A 22718-nucleotide genomic window follows, 5' to 3' on the forward strand; every position below is an offset into this window, starting at 1 on the left:
ACGTGGCGACGTCACCATGCACGGCCGAGGCGGAGATGCCCCCCACGCGGTGACGTCACCGCGCACGGTTAGGCGGTGACGTCATCGCGCACGGCTACGCGGTGACGTCACCGCGCACGGCTACGCGGTGGCGTCACCGCGCACGGCTACGCGGTGACGTCACCGCGCACGGCTACGCGTGACGCGTGGTTACGCGAAGAAAGGCGCGCGTCATTGCGCCGCGGTGCGTGATTGCGTCCGTTTTAACATTCGAGGAGGGCGGCAACGTGCAATGACGTCACTACGCAGCAACGCCCAATTACGTTGGTTCGCCGCCCGTTAACGAGGACTCCTAAGCGTGATGACGTCGTCACGCACGGCAACTCGATTACATGCAATACGTGAATTGGGATTTCACGCCCGGAGACGTCATTACGCCGCAGTATGTGGTGACGTACGTTGTCTGTTAGAAAAACGTCAACGCGTGTTGACATCATTACGCCGCGGTACGCGATTCGGAAAAGAAGCTTCAATCGCGCGCTTTGCGTCATCACGCATGCCAGCGCGATGACGCAACGCGACGTGATGACCTCATAGCTTGAGGTCAACGTCAACACGTCGGGTAATGCGATGACGTCATTGATAAATTAGTGATGTGACGTGACACGAGCACTGCGACGTAACGAAGTTCGGGCAATGCGATGACGTCATCACTAAATTAGTGATGTGACGTATCACGAGGCCTGCGACATAATGACGTCATAACTAGCACAACTCAGCGGTCGATCGATAATTGTCGGATGTCGTTGCTACTTGTTGTCGTCATCACGCACGATTACGTGATGACGCACCTGCACGTAAATGCTGTTGTAAGCCGACTTTCGCGGTGACGTCACCGTACTGGTGACGTCATCACGCCGTGGCCACTCTCCAACTGAGGCGGGATTTTTCAGAATTGGTGAGGTAAAGTAAAGCGAATACTCCAGAAGACAAGTTTAGGACAGTATGCTGCAAGTTATGTAAATTTATTTAAGGACGCTGAGGGAGATCGTGAGGTAAATTGTTTTACTCGGATTGAATGTGGCTTCGATGCCTTGTGATATTATAATTTTTTGACATTTACGTTTCTTAAGTACCTGATTTACATCAAATATATAACACGTAACAGTTTTATATCTGCACAAATCAAGTGTGTCTCGGCCTATTGGCTTTCCAAATCGCCACGGTGGCTATGAGATGTTGACTACCTCGCCTGGTCTACAGGAGGTCGTGGGTTCGATCCCGACCCTGACGCCTGCTGCTGTATATTTGGAGTTTGCGTGTCTCTCTCTCTCCCCGTGGTCGCGTGTATTTTTCTCCAGGTCGTCCGTGTTTCTCCTCCGCATTGAGAATTTACATGCGTTTAGAATATTTGACTGCTATAAATTCCCACGCGATAAGCCACTTTCGTTGAGCTATCATTTGTGGCCAGGTCGCTTCTGAAAGAGAGCTCCATCATAGGTCAGTGGGCCCTTATTCTTTGGTTGTTTCGGTAAATTCACGGAGATAGAAAATTAATAATGAAAAGAAAGTGAATAAAAATGATTTTAAAAAATGAAATAATAATAAACAAAAAAACCCACTAATGTAGACTGTAGCCTAATTCCATACTCTTTGGTTCTTTCGGTAAAGTCATGTAGGTAAAAAAAATAAAAAATAAACTGCGGTAACTAAAGTCGTCGCTGATTCTCTCTCTCTTCCCCCCCCCCCGCGCATCTCCAGCCCCCTCAACCTCTCGCTTCTAGCCCCGCCCACTCCCCCCCCCGCGCATCTCCAGCCCCGCCCACTCCCCCCCCCCGCGCATCTCCAGCCCCCTCAATCTCTCGCTTCTAGCCCCGCCCACTCCCCCCCCCCGCATCTCCAGCCCCCTCAACCTCTCGCTTCTAGCCCCGCCCACTCCCCCCCCCGCGCATCTCCAGCCCCCTCAATCTCTCGCTTCTAGCCCCGCCCACTTCCCCCCCCCCGCGCATCTCCAGCCCCCTCAACCTCTCGCTTCTAGCCCCGCCCACTCCCCCCCCCCGCATCTCCAGCCCCCTCAACCTCTCGCTTCTAGCCCCGCCCACTTCCCCCCCCGCATCTCCAGCTTCTAGCCCCGCCCACTTCCCCCCCCCGCGCATCTCCAGCTTCTAGCCCCGCCCACTCCCCCCCCCCCGCGCATCTCCAGCTCCCTCAACCTCTCGCTTCTAGCACCCCCCCCCCCCGCGCATCTCCAGCCCCCTCAACCTCTCGCTTCTAGCCCCGCCCACTTCCCCCCCCGCGCATCTCCAGCCCCCTCAACCTCTCGCTTCTAGCCCCGCCCACTCCCCCCCCCCCCGCGCATCTCCAGCCCCCTCAACCTCTCGCTTCTAGCACCCCCCCCCCCCCGCGCATCTCCAGCCCCCTCAACCTCTCGCTTCTAGCCCCGCCCACTTCCCCCCCCGCGCATCTCCAGCCCCCTCAACCTCTCGCTTCTAGCCCCGCCCACTTCCCCCCCCCCCGCGCATCTCCAGCTCCCTCAACCGCTCGCTTCTAGCCCCGCCCACTTCCCCCCCCCCCGCGCATCTCCAGCCCCCTCAACCTCTCGCTTCTAGCCCCGCCCACTTCCCCCCCCCCCGCGCATCTCCAGCTCCCTCAACCTCTCGCTTCTAGCCCCGCCCACTTCCCCCCCCCTGCGCATCTCCAGCTCCCTCAACCGCTCGCTTCTAGCCCCGCCCACTTCCCCCCCCCGCGCATCTCCAGCTCCCTCAACCTCTCGCTTCTAGCCCCGCCCACTCCCCCCCCCCCGCGCATCTCCATCCCCCTCAACCTCTCGCTTCTAGCCCCGCCCCCACTTCCCCCCCCCCCCCGCGCATCTCCAGCCCCCTCAACCTCTCGCTTCTAGCCCCGCCCACTTCCCCCCCCCCCCCGCGCATCTCCAGCCCCCTCAACCTCTCGCTTCTAGCCCCGCCCACTCCCCCCCCCCGCACTTCCCCCCACCCCGCACTTCCCCCCACCCCGCACTTCCCCCCACCCCGCACTTCCCCCCACCCCGCACTTCCCCCCACCCCCCACTTCCCCCCCACCGCACAGTCTCACGTCCCAGTCCCTGACGTCCACACTTATAGAAACTCCTTAACCTCGGTATTTTTCCCACTTTAGTAAAACATTTCTAGCTGTGATTTTCACACCTGATGATGATAATGATTTATTGTGTTGCAATCGAAACGTCGTGATTTAATTTAATTTACTTTTATTTATTTTTTACCTACGTGACTTTACCGAAAGAACCAAAGAGTATGGATTATTTCAGTCACGAAAACTTCAAATCTAGAATGTAGCCTGGTTCTTAATCGGATTGAGTGAACTGGCAGTCTATAGTGTAGCCTGGTTATTAAGTTTGGTGAGTGTACTGGCCGTCTATAATGTAGACTGCAGCCTGGTTCTTAACCTCGGTAAGCGTACTGGCAGTCTATAATATAGACTGTAGCCTGGTTCTTGAGTGGGCCTTAGCTTGTAAATGTTTTCATTCAATTGCACATTGCAGCAATAAATTAAATACTAATGTCGATGTCTGCCGCCGCGAGAGGGCTTCAGGAGGGAGTGGTTCATTACATTATCCATACTCTTAGGTTTTTTCGGTAAAGTCACGTAGGTAAAAAATAAAAATAATAGAAAAAATATTGAATTTTATTATTTATTTTTACCTACGTGACTTTACCGAAAAAAAACCTAAGAGTATGAATCCTTGCAGTCACGAAAGCTTCAAATTTAGAATTACATTGTCCATAGTTTGAGTTGCGGGACCACAGTTGCACTGTGGTCTTTAATGCATCTCTTTGTATTTCTACATCTCTTAGTATCTCCGTGGGTTTACTATATGTTTTGGTTAATTTAACACGTAGGCTTTCGCGACCAATGTTATTCATAATCAACGTTTTTGGGTTTAGATCGCGAATTGCCCGATGATGCTGGTTGCAATTACCAGCGAAACGTCGTACTCAAATTGTAAATGTTGTGGCTTCAACACACCGGTGGGCTAAAGCAGTGAACTATTTGTCTTTGTCAACGTGACACTTTTTTACTGATTGGCCGTGTCGGGTGGTGGAGGGTTACGACACATTTATAAATAAACGCGATCTAAACCCAAAAACGTTGATTATGAATATATGTTTTGGGTTTACATAGAAACACATAGATAGTGAGATACAGAGACTCGTAGACATTAAGAGAGATGCATACTCATAGAGACAGAGATACATTGAAAACAGGTCACAGTGCGACGTGGCCATGCATCCCAAAACTGTGGACCTCATCGTTAAACCTCTTGTCGTCTGTGCTCCTTCAAGAACAAAAATACACGGACATCGACTTAGGAATTTAGCTCCTGAACACATTGGGCGTCACGGTGGTGAGATGTTAACTCCCTCGCCTGGTAAACATGCCAATTCGTTACTAGTACAGCAACACCGGTGTTTTGGGGAGTAACACCCGGTTTGATGACATAGTAACGAATTTTAATGTTCTGTTTACATGACAAACCTTAATAATTGTTTGGTGACGGGTTTAACGATACACTTATATTTACGTTATCTAACCCAAACCCCCATTATGGATAATATTAGTCGTGAAAACCTACGTGTTAAACATATAGATCATGTTTCGACTAAGATAATTGGTTTTTAAATCCTTTATATTAAGTTCGCTTACGTGCTTGCTTGCTTGCTTACGACCGTGCAAACCTTTCGGTCGTTTTTTAACCCACTTCCCGTGATCCAATCAAGCTGACATTTTGCACACAGACTCGTTGTGCGAGACAATTAATGTTCGTGAAAATGTTTTTCCAAAATTTTACACTGTTTAGGGAAAAAATTGTAATTATTTAATTACCAATTGTTTAATACTGCAGACAATCATCTGACCCATAGGTGGCAGCCATCTCAAGCCAGAGGACGAGAGGACTCTAGCCGCCCCGCATATAAAGGATTTAGAGTGAAAAACTTTGTTTTTACGGGTTATACTTATTAAATCCTTTATATTAAGTTCACTTGCTTGCTTGCTTACGACCGTGCAAATCTTTCGGTCGTTTTTTAACCCACTTCCCGTGATCCAATCGAGCTGACATTTTCCACACAGACTCGTTGTGCGTGACAATTAATTTTCGTTAAAAAAAATTTCTAAAATTTTACACTGTTTAGGGAAAAAAAAATATTGAATTAACAATTGCTTAATGGTGCCAGGCAATCATCTGACCCATAGGTGGCAGCCATCTCAAGACAGAGGACGAGAGGACTCAAGCCGCCCGTTTCATGATGACGCAAATGTTGACTAACCACATGGCGTGAAATCCTTGCCCCCACGCTGTACAATGGAGACTATTTATAGAGCAGTTAAATTGAAGCCGCCAGGTTCATGAAAGTGGTAAAACGGGTCAACGCTAGTGCCATCGGGAATATATGGGGCATGTCAAGAGGTGATCTTACATATAAAGGATTTATAATGAAAAACTTTATTTTTACGGGTTAATTTTTTTACCCTTTTATCTGGCAACAAAACTGACACCTTTTTTACGAGGAGTCATGCTTGCATAGACCACAATACCTGCAGTCATAATGCAAACAAAAAACATAACTCTGATAATGTATGCACTGTCCTTGAAGTTGATTGGTCCATCTTTTGGCGTCATCTGGTCCAACCCATGTGAGACTAGGCTCTAAGGAAAGCTGTCTCGGGTGTGGACCAATCAACTTCAAGGACAGTGCATACATTATCAGAGTTATGTTTTTTGTTTGCATTATGACTGCAGGTATTGTGGTCTATGCAAACATGACTCCTCGTAAAAAAGGTGTCAGTTTTGTTGCCAGATAAAAGGGTAAAAAAACAATAATTATCATATTTTTTACTGGCAAATGAGGTACCAATGGTATGTTTCGACTATTTTGGGTCTCATCAGCAAAGCCAGGCTTATTACACGAACACTGCTGCTGTTTACCAGATGTTTGGAAAGATTACTCCCATGCAAACGAACGATGGTGCGCCCAATATTGTATATAAGGGTTTTAAAATATATTACAGTTACTAAACACCTTATTGTGGAGAATTATCTGTACAATTTATCTAAAAGTTAGCTGATTGGCTGATTTGTTTGATTTACTTGTGGAGATACATAACTAAGTTCTGGTTATACTGAATATTATTTTAGCTTAATAATTGACTACTGAAAGCTTAATTATGATTGGATGGTGTTCATACTTTTTTGCTGGTGCTAAGCCACTGGTGGAAATTCCACGTTCCTAAAATAGCCTGGTCTCGTCATAGAACGGCCACTTTGACTTCCCACACAATGAGCAACATTGTTGCGACAAGTCTTAATAGGTTTAGTGTTATCTCAAGCAGGTCTGACTGCTGACGAAACTCTGAATGTTGAAATCGGTCCAGAGTTTGCTTGTATACAAACGATGCTGCTGATGAGATACCTCCTGGAAGGCCATGGGTTGTGTAAAAAATACTTGTTTTTTTGTAGAGAGACATGGGAATTAGCGTTGTTTATCATATTAATAGGTTTAAATAGATACAAAACCCATCCAGGGGAGGGATTAAAGAGCAAGTTTAAAAGTTATTTTAAGATAATAATGATGTAGATGCTTACCCCGAGCCCTCATTACTTTGATAGTGCATTGTCTTTGAGCTGTACGCCTTTTGGCGTCATCTGGTCTAGCACCAATTGAGACGAGGCTCTAAAGAAAGCTGTCTCTGGTGTGGACTAATCAGTTTCAAGGACAATGCATATAATATCAGTGTGTTTTTTTTGCATCTTGACTGCAAGTATTGTGGTTAATGTAGACATGAATCCTTGTAAAAAAGGTTTCAGTTTTGTTGCCAGAAAAAAGGGGGAAACCCCTATTATTAAATTTTGGTACTGGCAAAGAAGGTCCAATTATGATATTATTTTACGTTAGTTTGTTGAAAATGTTGTACAAGCACAGATAACAATAACTCACCAACATTTGTCAATAACACTGTGGCCTTAAAAGTTAAATATATATGCGGCATGTCAGGCAATGCTCCTTCATAGCACATAAATGTTATGTTTACGGCTCGATTTTCAATCCAAGTATCGGAACAGAACAAATGATGTGGGAAATGACTCGGTCCTTAGGTCAGATTAATATAATTAATTGAACTGGAAACAACTGTCAAGCTTCTTGGTTCTTTCGGTAAAGTCACGTAGAAGGGAAGTAATAAAATAATAAAAATAAAACATAATAAAACAATTCTCACGACGTTATTTTTATTATTTTATTACTTCCCTTCTACGTGACTTTACCGAAAGAACCAAGAAGATGAATCCCTGCAGTCACGAAAGCTTTAAATCGAAATTTAACTGTCAAGCTGTTCCCTTCCCTCAATGCCTACTTACGCCTGCAACAACGGTAGGGGGCGGCGTACTCCAACTTGTCATCAATATAAATTTGTTTCTGCTGCTGTGTGCGTAATGCTGTTGTTGCTCCTTCACAGCCCCTGTGTGCTTGGAGTTATTGGGTCCAATCATGGCAGACTGGGTCCACTGCAACGTCTGCTTCCTGCAACCAGAGCCCAATGGCTGCAGTTTTATTCTCGCCAACTGTGGGCACATCATCTGTCATAACTGCAACAGCAAAGGTTTTGCTCATGACATGTGTTTATTCATAGAAACGTACTAAGGGTTGTCAAAATGTATGACAGTGTATACATTTGTATTACTCCACAAAGTGGTACTCTTTTTATCATTGCTGGAGGAATGGTAGTCAACCGCCAACCCCGGATTGGAACTCCTTTCTATTGCGAGCCGCTTATTACCACTAAGCCACCTGTAATACAGCACATTTTTTTATCAATATTAAACATGTAATACAAATTTAAATCATAATTTATATGACAATGTGTTAACTTCGATATTTTTTTTTATAAAATCCTCTATAAAGACCAATTAATGAATCTTGAATATCAAAGAGAGAATGATAATGGAGGTCATCAGAAAGGAGAAATAAGAAACTGTATTGGACACATTCTACAAGGGAATAGTTTAATGAATGATATAACACAAGAAGGGCAGGGTAACTTAAGAGGACGGCCAAGCGTTTGTTTGTTTGTTGGAGGAGCTAAAATAATGACGATACGTGGAAATGACAAGCAGAAAACAGAGAAGGGTTGGAGACCATGGGAGCCCAGGACCTGCCATTAAGGCAGAGCAACAAAGAAGACGACATCCTCTGATTGGATGTCAGAAGTAATTCTGTGATGTCCACTTCTGTGGACCGTTCTCTTAACACGCAGGGTTGCACTGCCCTACGAGAGATTAGACGAATTTTTATTCTCGTTACTACACCGATAGCACAATCAAGATAATGTGGAGGGAAAATAGAGTTAAGAAAAACATGTTCTTATTTAAGTTGAACTTAGGTTCTTCATCCATGCATCACATTTCATGTGTGACAAAATATTTATTTTCAATGCATAGATCCAATGAATCACGTTTACCAATAAATACAAATCTATAAGAGGATTTATTTGAATCTCAAACACTTATTGAATTGCTGTGAGGGTTAATTGTTAAACCCCTATTTGCCACAGCGCATAACTAATAATCATTGTTTTTGCTGCTTATATTAATTTTAAGAAAGATTCTCCTTTAGCCAAGAGAGTAAGTAAACCCATTCAGGTACATGAAGCAACATTGCCCGTTTTGCAAGGGTGACAGATTAAGTGTTATAAAATGTGTACATGCATTAAGCTCGCATTTATTTTCAATTTTGCAGTTACAGTGGACAAATGCGGCATCTGTGACGCAGCTTGCAAAAAAATTCTTGTCTCTAACAAGGTAATTGATGAAAATAAATGCACAGCCATACAAACACAACAAAGATCGCTTGTTTAATCTCTGGTTGGGGCAGGTCCTGTTAGCAAGTACCCAAATAAAGGTTGATACAGCACACGAAGGGGTAGTCTGGCTAACACCTTACCCAGCCGCCTTTGTATCCCTGGTGCTCATGTTTAAGAAAAAGAGGTAGTGATGACAAAGACAACTTGGTGAAAATACGGAGTATGATATATATTTTATTTTTTAAAAAATTATAATACACTGATTTATATATTTCAACGCTTTATAAATCCATACTGTATGGTATACATTTTTTTGTAAGTGTAACTGCTAATGAGTAAATATGTACTTAAAACATGTTAATGCATTGCACGAAGTAGTTAACAGTTAATATATAAGTTAAATGGATGATAATACATTACATGATGCGTTTACATACTTTATAAAGCTCTATTAAACTGTATAGATTTTACTTATAAATGCGTCTGTTAATCATCGTATTTTTTTTCTCTAAACAGATGGCAGAAAAAGAAAGATTGTTTTTTATGGACCCAGCAGACACAGTCAAAACATGTCTGATACAAGTTACGCAAGTATGAATATACATTTTAAAAATACCATGTAGGGGAGGGGTGGGGAATGATTGTGAGATTGCGGTGGACGGCGATATCCATGGGGGCCCCATGTTGAGTAAGCTTGTGGGGCGAACTAAACTGGTTGAGGGGACATAAGCGATTGGCTTCCATCCCATTGTATAAAAGTTGGGTAGCCAGCTGTTCTACCCCACCCACTTTGTTTGACTTTTAAGAGCCGGCAACCAACCTTGGATGAATGTCATCTTTTCAAGAGGTCTGACAACAACAACAACAAAAAACGACTGTTGAGTTGATACTTGTTGCCGCACGCGAGTAATGGCAGGCGGTGTGTGACGTGTCACTGCGTGCACTTTTGTGCGTGAAGCATGCTTGATTCTCCACAAGCTCGTAAATATTAAACCACCTTGAACATGTTCTTGTTTTTTACATGTAGATAATGGCATTTCAGAAAACTCAAAGGTGTAAACTTTTCATTCACCAAAAACAGAAGGTAACATTGACTTTGTTTAAATAAAAAAATACCCTATTGTTACATACAGCTCTCCGACGTGCTTTTGTGTTGTGCCGCGCGTTGTTCAGCATGGTGTTCGACGTTTCGCTCCACATGCCGGAAACTTCTTCAGGAACTGAAATGTCGGATGCCATGGTTGAACAAACGCAATACAACCTGAAAACACACTAGTGAGCTATACAGCATAACCGCATAATCCGACACGGGTGTAACACTACTTTACATCTCTGATGTAAAGCAAAATGCGTAACCAGGACAGTGGGTGTTTCTTCAGATGTCAAGACTGGAATTGGCACAAACGCAAATGACCAATAAAATACAGGAAATGGGAAGGTAAGCAGTACATCACCTTCGTGTCAGTGAAACAGAGTTGCCAACTTACTTGTGAAGTAACTGCATCCTTTAAGCACACACTACAATGAACATTACATTAGCAGTTCAGTTCACTTATTAGGTATAGCCCTGTGAGCCATTCGGCTCTTGAATCGGGTGCAACCGCAACAAACAAAAACATGAACAAGAAACATCTTAAAGTGACTACGCGCAACAGAAAAATCCAGGAAAAAAACGGCAAAGTCTTCCAGAAAAAGCACCGTATATCAACGATGTGTGCAAAAATCCCAGTTGGATGCAAGTCAAACAATAACCACCATAAGACAATTTAGATTAAAGTTATCAGTCTAATTCTGTACTACAACAAACACATTTTGCTAAACCAGAACATTTTCGAAATCACCAAAATAAAGCTATAAAAACAATGTAACAGGGATCATAGGAACTGTGATTGCCATTTAACAATAAACGATATACATAACCTGTACGACCACACTTTGCAGCCATAGCATCATGAGATGCGTATTACGACTAACGAAGGCGGCGTCTTTGCATAGACCTGTACTGACGAGTGGTCGTAAAAGTACAGTGGTACCCCGGAGATCGAACTTAATACGTTCCAGAAGGCCATTCGAACACCGATTTCTTTGAACACCGAATTAATTTTCCCCATGAGAATTAATGTAAATGACATTAATTGGTTCCAGACACAAGAAATATCTCTATAAAGCATTTTTACACGACGTTTACAGTAATTAAATGCATGAAATCATTAAAAAGCAATAAACATATGTAATAAATGAACATTGAACTTCACTTTACCTATAGTAAGGAGAGTTGATGGCTTGAGTGAAAGGTGGTGAGGAGGTGGTGGTGTTATTGTTTGGAAGGGGAGTCCCCTTCCATAATAACGTCGGGTAACTGCCCTTCTGGGGTTTTTTCTCTTTTGTGCCTCTTTTCTGCCGCTAACTGTGAGTCACTTGAGCTCTTTCTGACTAAAAACTTATCTAAAGAGGTTTGTTTCTGCCTCCGTTTTAGGATGTTTCGAAAATGACACATTGCATTATCATTGGCCTATCACTACCACTAACCTTCTTAGGAGACATTGTGTATGGATGAACACCAAAAAACACTAAAATAAAGGAAATTTACGAAAAAGTTAAGGAACGATGTTTTGCGAGTCTGCACCCGGGTGAGAGTTACGTGTTAACTGAGCCTCTCACACGGTAAAAACTTTGTCTGGGCAAGCATCATGACGCTGGCCATACGCATCTCAGCTGTGTACAGGTTCTTTCAAGTCGCGATTGCCCGTTCGACCTCCGAATTTCGTTCGGTTTCCGGGGCAAAAAATGTTCGGAAATATCGTTCGAACACAGATTTGTTCGAGTTCTGGTGCGTTCGATCTCCGAGGTTCTACTATACTAAAACGGGCGAGGAACATTTTCCTTACCGAGGGTCGAATAGGACTTAAATACCTTTGGTGGATTACACAGTGATACACGTGTTAACGTTATCCAATGATACAACATAAATAATTCGGGATCACCTATGCCACAGTAACAAAAGAGGCTGAGCTCAATGAAATTATAATCACAACCGCTGTGAACAGGTTAAAATATTCCCCTCTAGTATCACATTAGTGTCCGCAAGATGCAGCGATGAACAAATAATGTTTTGTGGGCCTTTTCAAAGTGATAGGCCTCGTAGCCGTAGGCCATACAACATTAAATCATGGGCCAGATATGGCCAATGCACTATCGGTGGCCCACCCCTGTTTGAATTAAATTATGATGCGGTCTCTTTTTACCTGAATTTGTATTTTTTTGTGTCTTATATGTTTAGTTTGTTTGTTTTTTCCATTAGGCTAAGTGTAATGTTAGATAATTGTCATAACACTTTTGTATTTAGTTTGTTATCCTTCCTCATACCTCTAATTAGCACGGTTGGCTACGTACGTTGTGAAAGAAGTTGAACATACATCTATAACGTTTGCATAAAATATAAATAAATCCGAAATTGTATGCATGTATTTGGGGATGCAATAAGTCGTTTTAATTGGTGAATTGATGCATCATTTCATGCATAGCGCACATTAAACACATGTATTAATGACTGGTGCCAAATTAACAAACACCACCATATGCCTTAAACTTTGTGTGTTAGGGAATGTGCCATGCTTAGGAGAGAGAATGCAGAGCTGAGAAATGCCGCACAAATGGCAAGAGTAAGCACCATTACAATCGCAACATTTATTGCAATGTATTAATAGGTTTACATGCATTCATTTGGTAAAGTGTAAAGTGACACATTCTAATTCTGAATCTTCTGATTTTTTTAGGGTTCCCCTGCAATGTATGGTTTAAGGTTGGTATGAATTTTACAAGTCACACCTTTGGAATGACCGTGCAAGCTGCAATTTCCCAAATAACATTATTTATAATGTTCAAACTGGTTTCTAATAACTTTTTGCACTTGCAAATGTAATTTCTCAATAATCATTATGCAAAATACCTTGTTGGTTTTTATATCCAAATTGTGATTATTTATTAATATGTAATTGTACAATGGTATCTTGATACATATTGCCCTATGTTAAATACAATTTATTATAGGCACCAATATAATTAATAAATGTTGTCCTTTCTTAACACTGCTAGATGAAGGCCTCCTCACCTTGTACTGGCCATGGAGGTTTTTTTTACCATACTTCAAAATGATCAGTGTGGGAGAATTGTGGTGTTTTAAGACCAGTTAAGATATCACGCGTATATCAGTAGGATGCATTGTGGTAGTGCAGGCCCATGGGGCATGGCGTGGAAAGGTTTTAATTCGACAGTGAATTGATATTGGCTGATGATGATGTGGGGAAATACTCCGTCACGTGGATGCCAACGTATACTCCCTGAAATATAACTTGTCTCTAATTGAAACACCCTTGTGAATGTTCGTTTTATTTTTAAATATACATTACACGGCAGACGGAGCTATTTCCTACAGCAGTGGACAATAAAGAGTAGCCCAAAGTGTGATGGTGGTCACCAATCTAAAACTATAGACTGCATCGTAATTCTACCGCCCGCTTATACCAGCAAATGGCAGAATTTCGGATAATTACCGCGCTACTTCTGGAGCAATCCTAATGGCTCAATCACCAACCTCAATATTAACAAATAAACATTGCAGATCAACTCTCCAGTTGACACATATCCTTGTCTGTTCACATGTAGGTACAATGGTCCCTTTATGTCTGTTTAATGTTTCTGTAGCTTTGGTAATTGTACTATCTTTTCTTATATATAAAAGTCTCCGCGCACTCGCGCTTGCGGGGGATTTGGCTCTCGGACGGTGGCCTTAACGTAGAAAAAAATTTGCCGGGCGGCACGCCCTAAGCGCCGCGGTGGGAATAGGCTATTCCGTTTTCCCATCCGTAAAGTTTAAGCAGAGCCGGCGAAGCCACTAAGCGACCCTTGCAATTGCAAAGGGCCCCGTGGCCAGCAGAGGGCCCCCTAGAGTCACTGCTAGTTAGTGACTGGTATAAAATGAATGCCCAAGCAAACTTGCGATTCCTTGTGTTATAGTTGTTTTTGCTTTTCATTTTTATTTGTGATCCAGGTCATTCTTGCGAATTACAACTTCCCTGTTCTCTTGAGTTCTCACCTGGTTAAACAAAAATCAACTTGAGCTCCCCACCATATGAAAGAAGATATACCGTATTCTCCTTTAACTTTATATATTTGTGTTTCAGCTTGAATACAACAGGAAACAGACCACGCAGTTTTACACCATCTGCTATGCCAGGGCTTGGTAAGTAGCATGATTAGTCAAGTGAAATACTGTATTTAGATTTAAAGCTTTCGTGACTGCAGGGATTCATATTCTTGGTTCTTTCGGTAAAGTCACGTAGAAGGGAAATAATAAAATTATAAAACAATAAAATTGTGTTGCAGTCGAAACGTCGTGAGAATTTTATTGTTTTATACTTTTATTATTTTATTATTTCCCTTCTACGTTACTTTACCGAAAGAACCAAGAATCTAAAATACTGTAGTCGGCATCCCATGACACGCTTGAATGAACTGGTTGGCAGCAGAGGGCAGACCAGCATAGTCCATTGTTGTACTCTACAGTACTTCTGTGCCCTTGTATTTTTACTCTCCACCTTCACCGATCAGTTTCTCTCAGTGGTGTAGTTTTTTTATTCATTCACAATTGAGTTTTGGGTCAGATCACAACCGAACAAAGTTGTAACGTGAACAAACGCACCAATGTATTATTGCTTTAGCATGTTGATATGTTGATGAGCAGTCTACAAACTTTTAACAATTAGCTACGATGTCTCGCTGACAGTTGAAACCAGCATTATTCAAATGCCAAACAGCATTATCATCCCCTTTCGCCTTGGGACTGATGTGATGTATCAGCATGCCTCCAAAAGGGAGGGTAAAAAAAAATCTATTTGGCTGTGTTGGGTGGAGGGTGTACCACACAATTGGTGTTTCACTCATGCACTTTGACCCAAAATCAATTATGAAACAAAATATTAGTCGTGAAAGCAGCCCACGTATTAAATCACCATCATGAACAATATAATTAGTACTCTTTGGTTCTTTCGGTAAAGTCACGTAGATATAAAATAAATCACGACGTTTCGGGCGCAACACAAGCGTCCGTCATCAGGTGAGCGTTCCCACCTGATGTGTTTCGCCCGAAACGTCGTGATTTATTTTATTTTATACCTACGTGACTTTACCGAAAGAACCAAAGAGTATGGATTCCTGCAGTCACGAAAGCTTCAAATCAATATAATTAGTGAAGATACCTTGTTGTGAACATTAGTTTGAAAGAGAGATAATTTGGCTTCAGCCTTAACCAAAATGGTGAAAATGTCTTCATTTTCAGCGACACCTCAACACAGTCACGGTGCTGTGTCTCCATTTTGTCGGAATAAAAGATCCTTCTCAAACACGTGAGTTGTTCACACATGGCTTTGCTTTTAAGTACTTGATTTCTCGTCAGCTACGGTCACTGCAGTTCATATCTGTGTTCATTTCCCCCTGAGCCACGAAAGATAATATGTTGACACTAATAATAATAGTCAATGACCTCTGAGATGACCGGATGACTGAGGTTAGTGCGATGAGCTGGCGCCACTGAAAAAATTAGTTTAAATCCAGGCACGCCAGGTGTGATTAAACTAGGTTCACAAGTGTAATGAGTTGATGGTCTAAGCCCGATTACAAATGACCGCGCACAAAGATCATCGCATTCCAACTTGGTCCTGCACTTAATTGGACTAAATTCCAGCGCTGAGGATTAACAATATCGGTTTTACTGTCATCTGATGAACATTGTTCTCGGTGGGAGGCCGGATGGGAAAGTGCTGCCCCCTTACTCTGCGGACCAGAGGTTACTGGCAGAGAATTCAGAAGGTGCTCTGTTATCCACTTATGTGGGCTGTTCTCCAACATAAAGGGTTGTACTCTCCAAAAGATCCACATTCATCTCATGACATGACACCAGTTGCACAATAAATATTGGGAAAAACTATATATTTAAAGTATCCTTTTGGTACAACATGTTATTCGTGTACTTGACTTTGGACTGCTGTTCGATAAATAAGCATTACCAAGAGGCCAGCATGGATTTACCACCGGAGAAAAGTAAACATTTTAATTGTGTTAGTTTCTTCCACTTTTGTATGCACATGCATCATTGAAAGACACTGCTCTCAATGTATTAGGGTGCCTTGAGACATTAGTGGAAGGTGCCTTCCAAATAAATGTTAATTATTATCATTAGAAGTCTGACACTTAAGCAGGTCAAGAAAATTTTGTGATATCAGCTAAACCGTTTTGGCCACTCCTGATTAAAGAATTATCAAAAGAATGTTCAGTCTTTCAAAGACTATGGTGTTAAATAACTAAACTCCGTTTGCACTCTCCCAGTCCTGAAGGAGGAAACTGTGGTAGTGTCAAGGGAACACGGGCTAGGCCTTCACCGGTACGCCTCTCAAGAAACTCAACACTTTTCTTTAATTTTTTCCCATATAAATACATCAAAGTTTGATTATAAATGTGCTGATTCAATGGAATGTATATTTCGTTGACCACTTTTTTTGGTCCATTCATATCCGAGTGAATAGTGCTGTGTTGATGGTCAGCCCGACATTGTTTGGCAGAATGCCATGCTATCCACGCCACAGACACCTTCAGGGTCTTGCCGAGTATCGATGAGGAACCCTCCAGCACAGGGCAAGATGGGTGAGGCTTAGCACACTTAAACATGAAATAACTCAAAATACCTCAATGGCTAAATCACTTTAAACTGTCATAATATTTGCACGACATAAGCCAAACGAATTAAGAACAGCTGAACGCAGGTCACTGACTTCATGAAGCAGTTCAATATCCACTGCACCAGTACCACCGCTCCACTGCTCGCCGACTAGATTGGTACATTAAAATGTCAATGCTGCCTCTTGAGGCCTCTGACTAAAGTACCCTGGTATTATCCAGATATCGTCACATCCCAGAAGCTAAGGCAGACTTAATCCTGGAATGTGCTTGGTTAGGTGACCACCATGCATTCCTGGTTGTCATAGGCGGCTAAGGGCCTGTGCTTTGTCATGATTTGAAAAGGACCATGTAGCAAAATCTACTGTTATATACTTCTATACTTCCATGATTATACTCCCTGCCTTAAACCCGCATTGACCAGCCCTTCATCCAGCAGTGGATTTAAAAATGGCTGTAAAATGATTCACTTTCAACACCGAAATATTTAAGTTTTGTTAACTGTAATTATTTTATCTATTTGACAGGAACACCATCTCAAATGCAAAGTCAAAGCACGATGAGGTAATATATTATTCTTTGTCTCATACATATGCAGTGTCCTCCTTTCCCGAGGCACGCGTATGGCGTGCGGCGCACACACTCCGTCGGAGACGTGATGGTTGCTGGAGGCACCGTCTCTCTTTATTATCTCGTTCAACTCTACCAACTCCGGCCCCCTCTCTCGCGACCATGCTGCCCTACTGCCCGGCCCAGACACGACCCTATCCGCGTTGCACCGACGGCAACGACCGAGACAGCCAACTACTGTCCGGCCGCGTAATGATCGGGCGAAGGCGGCAGCGACGAAGGCGGCGACGGCGACAGTGACGACGAGACGAGTCCACTCCCAGAACCGACAGCCCGAAGCTCTCGCTCTCCGCTGCTTTTATTCCCCTCGGCGTGGCTTGGCTCCGCCCTCGCCGCGCCCCACCAGAGGGTTCCAGGGGCCTCCGTATAAGGTCTACAGTGACCCTTGTCCCAGTTCCTCCGCCGTGCCGGTACACCCGTGTATATGCTCAACGGCGTGTGCGCTGTGTCCACCTGCAGTTGCTGCTGCTGTACAGCAGTCGGCGCTGTGTCACCACATGTATTCAAGTCGAAACGAATCGAAACATAACACGATTGAAATATTCCTTTGTTTTGACTCCACCACTCAAGACCACATCATGCAAGTTTATTTATAAAAAATATATATACACCACTACTTCCTTCAAGAAATAAACAGGGCACAGTGCCCACAACGATCTAAAACAGGATCCAGAGACGAGAATTACTTTCGGTACCATAGGAATGGCGTAAGCTCGGTCAAAGATGCGACTCGTCGCACTCCCAAGTAAATCGGGAAGTTATGACATTGGGCAATCTCAAGCGACTTCTGTTACTGCGAAAGGCCCTTGCAGTGACGGAAGTGAATTTGTGTTAACGTGTCACCTGCCAAAGGTTTTTTGAAAGTCTGATTCAGCCCTCAGTAGGGAAAAGGTTCCTGAGCCCCTGCTTTAAGAAGACGCTTGGGACTAAGCTTGATAGGCTTCACAGGCTTTTTAAACACTTTCCAACTCAGGTTGAGACGGTGAGTGCGTTGCCTCTGTCACAACTCTCAGAAATTATCCAACGTGAATTAAATGTCAATGTAACATTGTCTTGCTATGAGGGAATTACCCGAGTTAAAACCGAGCCACATTGATTAAAGGGGTTGCACAAAACTTGCCGAGACCCAAACCAGCGTTAAAAGGATTCGGCTTGCCGGCCAAGACGATGAACGTCGTCTAATTATTGCGGCTCGATGAAGCTAACATTACCATTGGAACACTCTTGAAAACACACGTTGGAAATCGCGAGAAACAATCCGAGTGTGCGTGCAAGATCCGTCTGTGAAGCGCCATGGTCGCTAGGAGATGTTAACTACCTCGCTTGGTATGCAGGAGGTCGTGGGTTCGATCCCGACCCTGATGCCTGCTGTATATTTAGAGTTTGCATGTCTCTCTCTTCTCGTGGTCGCGTGGATTTTACTCCAGGTCCTCTGGTTTTTCCCTCCACATTTAGAATCAACATCACGCATTTACAGTATTTGGCAGATATACATTTCCACGAGATATGCCACTTCGTTGAGCTTATCATTTGTGGCCAGATCGCTTCTGACAAAAGAGATACGTAGCTCTGTGGGCCTTACCTGGTGAAATAAAAAAAAAACACTTTGTAGTTTTTAACATTTTACTTTCACATGTGGTTAACATTGCAGGCTCGGAAGACACCCAGGAATGTGTTCAGGTCCAGTGTGTTCTTCCGACTGGTCGAGCAGCCAGGGCAGGCCTGAGGGCTCGCAGTTCAGGAGGATTGCAAAGAGCAACTATCCCCCGACCTTCCAGACGCCGTTGGCATCGCCCAGCACTCGGCAGATGCACGGCGTGTCCTCGTCTCGCTTCACAGGTGTGTGCGCTGTTGCCGTGCGCTCTTACGATGTTACACGGTGGGTGCCATCGTGATCCAAGAGGCGACGTGACGTGCGCGTGCGGCCCATTCTTGTGAAGCCACCGTTTGGACTGGCGCCTCCCCCCAACGCCGTGCTGGTTGCCAGGGTCATTTCGCATTTCAGCGGTGGGTTCGTGAAGCAGAGGAGCACAGACGTAGATGCGTATAGATGTACGGCATGGATTTTGCTACACTGCCCCGCAGCGATATATGCCTATAACACCTGTCGCGCATGGTAGTCATGCATTTCATGCACTGTCAAGGCTCAGCTCTCCGTAGCTTTCAGAGATCTGCCGCATTATGGCTCCCCAGGGGTAACACTGAAGTCTGAATGTCTCAATCTAGTAGGCAGTGGCGGAGCAGCGTGCAGTGGTTTTGCGAACCACAGCATGATGCTGGCTACTAGATTTGAATTTCTGCCCGTGGCTAAAGTCGTTCGCGAGCGACGTCTGAACTGGTCCTGAGCACCGCCGCTCAACCCACATTGACCAGCATGTGGTGAGGATTTCATCCAGTAGTGGATTGAAACAGAATGTTTACAATTTAGTAGGCAAGTGTCAATTAAATGCTAATTATAGGCTCATTTACTTTTAGGATGTTAAAATAATACATAAGGCAGCAGACCATGTGACTATTTTTTCAAAAATATTGATTCTTAAATTGAACATAATCGATTTTTGTTTTGGTGAATCATATAGGATAAGTAGTGTAATACATACCTATCGATGTTATTGATTAGCCTTTGAGGTTTGAGAATGTGATGATCTCTGAAGGGGATTGACATTCATCTTTCGTATGGCCAAGTACAGAGCAAACATTTTACGCCTATGTTGGGGTTGGTGGGCCAGTTGGGGGCTACGCAAGTGATGTTGCCATTTGTCTTGATCATGCTGCCAGGGAATGAGCAATTCTGGCATTTTTGGACGAGGGTGTTCCACGTTTAGGCTTGATAGCCACGGGGGCGAGATGTTCAGTACCTCGTCTGGTATGCAGGAGGTCGCGGGTTCTATTCCGACACTGACGCTTGTATATTTGGAGTTTGCATGTTCTCCCCGGGGACCCGTGGATGTTTCTCCTTGTCCTCCGGTTTTCCCCTCCACATTTAAAAAGATCCGTTCAGAGTATTTAGCTAAATAAATGTTTCATGTGATAAGCCACTTTGTTAAGCTACCATTTGTTACCAAGTTGCTTCTGAAAAAGAGCAATATAGCTTAGTGGGCCTTACCAGGTAAAATAAAAAAATTGTTCAGTTCAGTTGATTCAATGTCAGCTGGTTTTAATCTTCCAGCGATTTAATGGGTGGTTGCACCTGCCGTGCCACGTTCAGATGTGGTTCAAAGCAAAGCCACATTATGGCAATGAAATTACGTACTAACCCTCCAAACACTGTTGGATCTCATTCTTTTTTTAAATCCTTTATATTAAGTTCACTTGCTTGCTTGCTTGCGTGCTTACGAACGTGCAAATCTTTCGGTCGTTTTTTAACCCACTTCCCGTGATCCAATCGAGCTGACATTTTGCACACAGACTCGTTGTGTGTGACAATTTATTTTCGTGAATTTTTTTTCCAAAATTTTACACTTTTTAGGAAAAAAGAAATTATATTTAATTACCAATTGCTTAATGGTGGCAGGCAATCATATGACCCATAGGTGGCAGCCATCTCAAGCCAGAGGACGAGAGGACTCTAGCCGCCACGTATATAAAGGATTTATAGTGAAAAACTTTGTTTTTACGGGTTAATTTTTTACCATGTGAAAATGTATCGAGACATTGAAGTTTTTACTATAAATCTTACTCAGATATTACGTTTCAACAGGTACAAACGTATCATCCAGCCAGGCCAAGACACATATTCAGGTTTGTTGTTTCATACAATGTTACATTTTTACTCATCTATAAATAATTATATGCGATCACGAACATTATAGTTGGGTATACTCATTGGCTAGCATGACTGATGGAGAAGGGATTCCATTCTTTCCTCAGTTTACACATCCAAAGATTTGATTTCCCGATGCTCTATTATCAGGTGAGCCCTTGCCTTATCTCTTTAAGTCGTGTTATACATCTACATTAAAGTACTTAATTGTATTGTCCAGTATGCTTTGTTACAACATTGACACTTTTTTATTCCCCGCTGCAGCTCCAAGATGCAGCATTGAGAGAGAAACCTGTTGGGACCATATAACGTTACAGCGCATTGAACAGATTAACTTCTTACATGAAATGGCCTCTTGCAGTTTAAAGGCTTCATTGCTACAGGAGTGTGGCTTTGTTTTTTGTTGTTGTTCTCGTTTGAATTACAATAAAGTTGTCAGTTAACATGTTCTCAAGGGTCGCACTTAATTCTTCCAATTGTGGGCGTCTATATCATATATAGGACCGGTAACTCTTGTACGCAATGACTGTCCTTTCCGTCAGAATTGGGTGCACGATTTCTAGATTTGAAGTTTTCGTGACTGCAAGGATTCATACTCTTTGGTTTTTTCGGTAAAGTCACGTAGGTAAAAAATTTAAATGAATTTAATCACGACGTTTCGGGCGCAACACAAACGTCCTTCTTGGGGTGGGGAAAACTTAGCGAAAGCACACCGCTTAAGTGTGCACGACGTAGACAATGAAAAGCCTCATCTCCAGTGGCAATGTGGATTGCATTTGGCCCAGGTGCAACGATTGAAATGGAGCATCTCCTGTGCCTGGGTCCCTCCGCCACCTGGTGCCCCCTTGTTTAGTTCCACCACCTGCACACTCTTATAATGATTAAAATAATATCTATGGGATCTTTTTCGCCTGTATCAGGCCAATCGGTTTCAAAGACAAGTAGGTTAATGCCGATTTGATACCTTGAAAAAGGTATCTATTTGGTGTTTGAACATGTTAAACCTGCTTTATTGCCAAAAAAGGTTAAACCTATTCTTATCTTTTTTATCAATAATAATATTTACATTTGTGTAACGACTCCAGAGACGCGGTCTTGTGAGGGTTCTTTTATTGAAGATACGTCCACTTGACAGCGACGACCCCGAAGACGCTAGATCATTCCCCTGTCTGTCCCTTAACCTGTCATTACCCCTTGTGACCTCTAGTCCCCTTCATAAGGTGAGAGAAATGAACACTGCAGTTGAACCTTTTGACATTTTTTTAAAATTCTAAAATGATCAATTACATCTTTAAATGGTGTTTATCACACAATCTCATTCTCAATAGACAGTAGTGGAAGGGAAAACAAAGCGGCATTGTTGTTGTCCTATGATTGATCGGAGACAGTTTTTTTTAAATCAATTTTAGCCTCGAAAAGGAACGCTTCCATTCACAATTTGAAGTTCGCGTGAAGCAAGCGAGTGACTGCGGTGGAAGTAACCATGGGGCAGCAGCAGCACCGACTGTGTAAAGTTATCACTCAACAAGGCCTACGAAACGGAAGTGCATAGGGCCTACAAGAACCTTAATCCGGCCCTGGAGGAGATCCAACGAGTTCGGAGGGGAGCCGGATGAACAAAGATGTTTGAGAGAACAGAGGAGCCGAGTCAGCAGGGAAGTGGCACTCGTGAGCAAGGGGAGAATGGGACGGGACTTCTCTGATAGACGTCAGGGGAATGGGAAGTAATTTTGCAGAATGAAATGCTGTGCTTAGTGGA

At 43.4% G+C, this 22718-nt stretch overlaps 1 protein-coding gene across 1 annotated transcript; it reads left to right on the forward strand.

Annotated features, from left to right (window-relative positions):
* Nucleotides 1-792: 792 nt before the first annotated feature.
* On the forward strand, nucleotides 793-21387 carry LOC133355820 (RING finger protein 212B-like). Its single transcript, XM_061573217.1, has 17 exons — nucleotides 793-1034; nucleotides 7492-7635; nucleotides 8772-8833; nucleotides 9352-9426; nucleotides 9863-9919; nucleotides 10215-10273; nucleotides 12437-12497; nucleotides 12612-12637; nucleotides 14019-14077; nucleotides 15173-15239; nucleotides 16219-16273; nucleotides 16452-16533; nucleotides 17094-17130; nucleotides 18848-19035; nucleotides 20897-20937; nucleotides 21067-21109; nucleotides 21224-21387. Exons 2-16 carry the CDS (start codon nucleotides 7524-7526, stop codon nucleotides 21085-21087), a joined length of 1002 nt encoding a protein of 333 aa, XP_061429201.1. The 5' UTR covers nucleotides 793-1034; nucleotides 7492-7523; the 3' UTR covers nucleotides 21088-21109; nucleotides 21224-21387.
* Nucleotides 21388-22718: the final 1331 nt, after the last annotated feature.

The sequence above is a fragment of the Lethenteron reissneri genome, chromosome 52 (genome assembly GCF_015708825.2).
Source record: "Lethenteron reissneri isolate LAM-NWPU_2019-01 chromosome 52, ASM1570882v1, whole genome shotgun sequence".
NCBI classification, from domain to species: Eukaryota; Metazoa; Chordata; class Hyperoartia; order Petromyzontiformes; family Petromyzontidae; genus Lethenteron; species Lethenteron reissneri.

Bases quoted from the DNA above. Each gene is read 5' to 3' on its own strand.
- LOC133355820 (XM_061573217.1), top strand. From the start codon at position 7,524: ATGGCAGACTGGGTCCACTGCAACGTCTGCTTCCTGCAACCAGAGCCC. The intron at 12,498-12,611 runs GTAAGCACCATT...TGATTTTTTTAG, and splicing joins ATGCCGCACAAATGGCAAGA to GGTTCCCCTGCAATGTATGG. The intron at 16,274-16,451 runs GTACGCCTCTCA...ATTGTTTGGCAG, and splicing joins CACGGGCTAGGCCTTCACCG to AATGCCATGCTATCCACGCC.